The sequence below is a fragment of the Ananas comosus genome, linkage group 2 (genome assembly GCF_001540865.1).
Source record: "Ananas comosus cultivar F153 linkage group 2, ASM154086v1, whole genome shotgun sequence".
NCBI lineage: Eukaryota > Viridiplantae > Streptophyta > Magnoliopsida > Poales > Bromeliaceae > Ananas > Ananas comosus.
The window spans coordinates 1,111,678-1,117,939 of NC_033622.1; the positions used below are offsets into that span (position 1 = coordinate 1,111,678).

The window sequence follows — 6,262 nt, forward strand, 5'->3', positions numbered from 1 at the left end:
TTTTCGATTTTTGTTTATCGAGTGATCAAAAAATCTCAAAAAATAATTACTTTAACGGTCGATGTGATACGTTTGTAAGTTCAAAAATGTAAAAGAATTCAAATTATATAAAATTTTAATAGAAACACTACTTTAAGAATAATACTTTCGATTTAAAGTTTAAATTTTTTATTACTATTTTTTTTTAACTCTCTCTCTCTCTCTCTCTCTCTCTCACACACATTTATATATGGGTTTATTTCATTTGTACTCTATTATTCTCTTGTGGTGGTCTTCTCCCTTGTGTTTCTTGGGCTTTGTGAAGAGAAATTCTGGGTACTTGCTCTTGCTCACTCTTTTCTACTATTTTACTTGCAATTTCAGCATGGATTCAACTTCACTCAATGTATGATCTTGCAATTTGTATTTGCTCCTGCAAGTTGGGTTTTATTTTCTCTGCTCATTACTGGCATTTTTCCATTTAAGTTAGGAGTGAAAAATGGGTTAAAAATGGGTTTTGCTCCAGGTATTTGATCTTGGCCTTTTCCCTACTTACTTGTCAACTTCCTAGGGTTTCTGAGACATGGGTTTCATTTTTGGGCATTGCATGTTGCTGTTCTTGGTTTGGATCCCACAATCTTTGAGCTTAAACTCAGATGGACAAGCCCTTTTAGCCTTATCCAGGAGTTTAATGCTACCATCAACAATAAACTCCACATGGAACTACTCTGACCCAAATCCCTGCAACTGGGTTGGTGTTCACTGCAGCAAGAGCCAAAGAGTGGTGTCTCTGAATCTGTCATCTGTTGGGGTTTCTGGTTCTTTGGGACCTGAGATTGGTCAGCTGAAGCATCTACAATTTGTTGATGTCAGTTTAAACAATGTTTCCGGCTCGATCCCGCCGGAGCTCGGCAATTGCACTCTTCTTGAGCATATCGACCTGTCGAGCAACTCGCTTTCCGGCGAAATTCCGGCGGAACTCGGCAATTGCACTCTTCTAGAGCATGTCGACCTGTCGAGCAACTCGCTTTCAGGCGAAATTCCGGCCACCCTTCGTAACCTGCATAGGCTGTCCTATCTGTCGCTTTACAGCAACTCGCTTGGCGGAAATATACCCGAGTCGCTGTTCCGAAGCGCTAGCCTTGAGACGGTCTACCTCAACGAGAACAAATTCACCGGCTCGATCCCTTCGAGCGTCGGAAACATGAGCAGTGTCAGATACCTCTGGCTTAGTGACAATCTCTTGTCCGGTGTTTTGCCGGATTCAATTGGGAATTGTACTAAACTGGAGGAGCTCTATCTATTGGATAACCAGCTCGCGGGTCCTCTTCCGAGTTCTTTGAGCGGCGTAAAAGGGCTTAGATTTGTTGATGTTAGTAGGAATTTCCTGGTGGGAAAGATCCCTTTCGGTTCGGACGATTGCAGTTTGGAAGAATTGACCTTGTCGTTTAACCGTTTCGAAGGTGAGATTCCGGTAGGGTTGGGAAATTGTGGTAATATGACGCGATTTGCTGCTGTTAATAATAGCCTTTTGGGCCAAATACCACCCTCGCTTGGCAAATTGACCGAGCTCTCAATTCTTTACCTATCTATGAACTCTTTGTCAGGGCCGATTCCCGCTGAGATTGGAAATTGCAGATCAATGACACAATTGGAGTTGTATGAGAACCAACTCGAGGGGCCTATCCCGAAAGAACTGGGGAAATTAAGGAATTTGGAGCGGCTAATGCTCTTTACAAACTTTTTAACGGGAGAAATTCCTGTTGAGATCTGGAGGATACCAACTCTTGAAATGGTCCTTATTGACGGCAATGACCTCTCTGGAGAGCTCCCTTCGGAGATGACCAAACTTAGAAATCTTAAAAACATTTCTCTCTTCAATAATCGCTTTACTGGAATTATACCTCAAGGTTTGGGAATCAATAGTAGTTTAGTTCTGATCGACTTCACGAACAATAGTTTCGTTGGCGGAATCCCGCCAAATATTTGTTTTGGGAACCAACTAACTATTTTAGATATGGGGTTTAATTTGCTAAATGGTAGCATTCCTCCCAATCTTGGGAACTGTTCGAGTTTGGAAAGGGTAATTCTTCAAAATAATCGGCTCACTGGTTCGATTCCGGAATTTGCGGCAGATTCCAATATACAGTTTATGGATCTAAGTTATAATACATTGAGTGGTGAGGTTCCTTCGAGCTTGGGGAATTGCGTAAATCTCAGCATGATAAATTGGTCGAATAATAGGCTTTCCGCAGAAGTGCCATGGCAAATAGGAGACCTAGTAAATCTCCAAGTTCTGAACCTCTCTCATAACAATTTGTACGGTCCACTTCCTCTTGAAATTTCGAAATGTGCCCAATTATATGTACTGGATTTGGGTTTCAATTCTTTTAACGGCTCGATTCCAGTGAGTCTAACCAACTTAACGCTTCTCTCTCATTTACTATTACAAGAGAATCGATTCACCGGAGGAATACCAGATTCTTTATTGCAAATTGATAGATTGATTGAATTGCAATTGGGTGGAAATAATCTCGGAGGCAGTATTCCTTCAACATTGGGCGCAATAGTCAACCTGGAAATTCTGAATCTAAGTGGCAACGAACTGATCGGTCAAATTCCACCACAATTTAGTAATATGTTAAAGCTACAAAACTTGGATTTATCTCTCAATAATCTCACCGGAACTGTTGCTTCTCTAGCTGATCTGAATTCATTGCTTGCCTTGAATATCTCATATAACCATTTCACTGGACCAGTGCCTGAAAATTTTCTCAAGTTTTTGAACTCCTCGCCTAGCTCATTTGTTGGCAATCCAGGCCTTTGTATCTCTTGTTCATCTTGCATCGCGAGTAGTGTTCTGGAACGATGCAGTTCATCGAGCAGTACGAAAGGAAGTGATAAGATTAAGATTGTGTTAATCGTTCTTGGGTCAGTCCTCTTTTGTGCGCTAGTATTGCTCATGCTTAGTTGTAGCGCTTGCAAGTGTAAAAGAACGAAAACAGATGAAGGACCGTCCCTGCATGAAGGGTCTTCTTTCCTATTTAACAAAGTCATGGAGGCCACCGAGAATTTGAACGACAAGTACGCAGTCGGAAGAGGAGCTCATGGAACCGTCTACAAGGCTTCGCTGTCCCCTGCAAAAGTGTATGCTATCAAAAAACTCGATTTTGCTTCACAAAAAGGAGCAAATCTGAGCATGGAAAGAGAAATCCGAACACTTGGCAGAATCAGGCACAGGAACTTGGTGAAGTTAACCAACTTTTGGTTGAGAAGCGATTACGGATTGATTCTTTATGAGTATATGGAGAACGGAAGCCTTCATGATGTACTTCATGAGATTGAGCCCGCGCCAGTTTTGGAGTGGAAACTGCGGTATAAAATAGCTCTTGGGATCGCCCAGGGTTTAGCTTATCTTCATGATGATTGTAGGCCAGCTATAATTCATTGTGATATCAAACCGAGGAACATATTGCTGGACAATGACATGGAGCCGCATATATCGGATTTTGGCATTGCAAAGCTTATTGATCAGTTTTCTGCTTCCCAGTGCTCTGCAATCATGGGTACTATTGGATATATGTCTCCAGGTACAAAAATTTAAATAATGCTGAATTCTAATGAATAGACATATTACTATAAATCTTTGGATAGTTGCTATAGTATCAAGAAATTGCACCTTAGTCTCTGAACTTTTCCCTTAAACATTTTAGCCGTTTTGCAGGGAAAACTACATCTTTTTGCCATTAGCGATAGAAATTGCTGTACATGAGAAGCTCGGGAACTTGAGTGTTTAAGTGAAGAGTACAGAGACTAAGTTTTGCAATATCTGGATAGTGAAGGGTCATATTATTGTTTGATTTTGCTACTTTAACTAATACTATTTCTTTGGCACCAACTATTGCATCGTCAAATTTCGGTTAACTTCAGATCAGTCTCAGAACTCGTAAGAATATTTTGCTGCATCTTCCCTTTTAATATATGCGTTGTGATTTTCAGAAACTGCATTTACTCCGAGGAGGAGCAAGGAATCAGACGTATACAGTTATGGCGTTGTCTTACTTGAATTGATAACCAGAAAAATGGCTTTGGATCCTTCTTTTCCCGAAAACACAGATATAGTAAACTGGGTTTCTTCTGCAGTGAATAATGATTATGAAATTGAAGCAGTTTGTGATCCAAATCTTATGTCTGAATTAATGAGCTCTGTCGAAATGGAAGAAGTGCGCAAAGTACTTTTGCTGGCTGTAAGGTGCACAGCTAAGGAGGCGGGTGAAAGGCCCCCCATGAGAAATGTTGTAAAAGAGCTAATAGACATCAAGTCAAATTCTGGTGATCTGCAGAAACAAAGGAAATCGTAATCTGAGGTGTTGTAACACTCTTTCTTGTGTTCTTTTGTTTACAATTGCCCGTAGCCGTATATAAGTAGCTTGTCTCAACTATTTTGGATGTCCTTTTCTTTTATACATGAGCCATTAACATGTCCTTTTCTTTTTAACGACTTTGGATGTCCTTTTCTATGACGATACCAGTTAAGGAAGATGAAATGTCTTTAATGTGTGAATGCTATTGATAAGCTGTGGCACCTCTAATTGTTATACTTGTTTTACAAGTTTATGATTACTGATTAATCCGCAAATTCATCTGCAATCTATCAGCTGGAATGACGAAACCCAACTTTGTTGAACCACCCATGAAACAATCGTCTATGATAGGTTTCTGAACATAAAGTACTGCAGCTGGTCCATCAAATATTTAACATTATTGTATAGTTTTTACATATTCTCATTTTGATGTGTCTATGCTTGTTTGGTAGTTTTCTTAACTGGTGGATAATAACAATCGACTTAGTAATATGTAAAAAAAGACTTGGAAGCATCTGAATTCCTTATCTTTTGTTGAATTGTTTATCCTTTCGCCTTTCGTTAAACACGGCACACATCTTGGCCTTTATTGTCCTAAGTCTTCGTTGGAATCACAGGTTCATGGAATTTCTTGGCTCTTGCTGGCTTCATCTGATTTATTCAAGTCCTACCAAATTGCTATCAAGTCCCAGTGAAGACAAACGGTTTGGTCGGCAAATAACGTGTTTCTACTCTTTCTGCACTTCAACGTGCATGCACCTGTGTTTTCAGGAGCTGCTTCTCCGGCGCGACCAAAGCTTCTGCATACGTACTGTTTAAGTAGAGTTGTTAGAAATGTTCCTCTATCAGCAAAAGATTGAGATCTCTTTGTTTGTCGAACGTCTGCGTGTTGGTTATTGGAGAAGAAAAGCTGTTTCAGAAAGCAGGCCGAATAGGCAAAAGTTGTTGATAGACATAATAGATGAATTGAAGCTAGACATCCTGTTGGAAGAATTTATCTTGTCTACGAATGCTGCAACCTTCGTTGTCACTTGAAAGCGACGAACCGCAGGGCGTAGGCCTTGCAATTAGTAAACTCTCATGCTCGCATAATAGGTTATGACTTCAAGTCTCAGATACAGGGTTTTCTGGGTGTCCTCCTGAAAGAAGGAAACACAAAAAGAGAGAAAAAAAAGTACTTGAAAGCGATCGGCCGAATTGAATTCAGTATAACCCAGCCCCATTCAAGAAGCAAGAAGAATCTGAGCAGTCCTGTTCAGGTAGTGATGTTTCTCGAGCCGAGCCGAAGTTGCGGGGAAATTACTTTTGTCTTAGTTTGCTCTTCTGAGTTTTCTGTTGACAATTTCTCTTGTGATTATGGTCAATTGTAAGTTTAATTTTGTACTACATAGCTAAATTTAATCATTCTGAGTGAGAAATTGTGGCTGGTTAATTTTGCGCAATCATATCAATTTGCAGTAGCAGGTAGTTCAAGTTATGTGACATCTGTGTTGCTTCTGCTGAAAAAAGAAAAATCTAAATCTTGTGACACAGCGCAGAGTAGAAATGAAGTTTTAAAATTTAAAAAGTAAAAGATCTAATTTGATATTCGGGTTATAAGAAATCGTTGGAAGTATTTTAATATAGTGCATCTTTTAACAGCATTATTTTCATTGATACTTCTTAATTAAAATTTTATTAGTTATTGTAGTTTGCTAAATATTTTTTATATGGGAAGATAAAAAAGTGTATTAAATCTAATAATTCTACTAGCTGTTACTCATTAAATATTATAAATTATCACATTTGATAAAGTTGATGAATTTAATATAATTTTTGATCTATTTGACTAACAAGAAGGAGGAGAAGAAATTAAGCATATAATGACTGGGTCAAATCAAAAGAAAAGCGACTTCTCTACTGGCTCAATTGACTTTGAC

At 39.2% G+C, this 6,262-nt stretch overlaps 1 protein-coding gene across 2 annotated transcripts; it reads left to right on the top strand.

Annotated features, from left to right (window-relative positions):
* Positions 260-5,775, top strand: LOC109706704 (receptor-like protein kinase). 2 transcript variants are annotated; one of them, XM_020227667.1, is made up of 4 exons: positions 260-315; positions 551-3,569; positions 3,979-4,346; positions 4,961-5,775. In XM_020227667.1, the coding sequence occupies exons 2-3, from the start codon at positions 563-565 to the stop codon at positions 4,338-4,340; spliced, it is 3,369 nt and encodes a 1,122-aa protein (XP_020083256.1). In that variant the 5' UTR covers positions 260-315; positions 551-562; the 3' UTR covers positions 4,341-4,346; positions 4,961-5,775. The 2 variants fall into 2 exon arrangements, with proteins under 2 accessions (XP_020083256.1, XP_020083255.1); XM_020227666.1 differs by having other exon boundaries at positions 269-315; positions 506-3,569.

Coding starts and splice junctions, on each gene's coding strand:
- LOC109706704 (XM_020227667.1), top strand. CDS start 563: ATGGGTTTCATTTTTGGGCATTGCATGTTGCTGTTCTTGGTTTGGATC. Junction 3,570..3,978: donor TATTGGATATATGTCTCCAG/GTACAAAAATTT, acceptor TGTGATTTTCAG/AAACTGCATTTACTCCGAGG.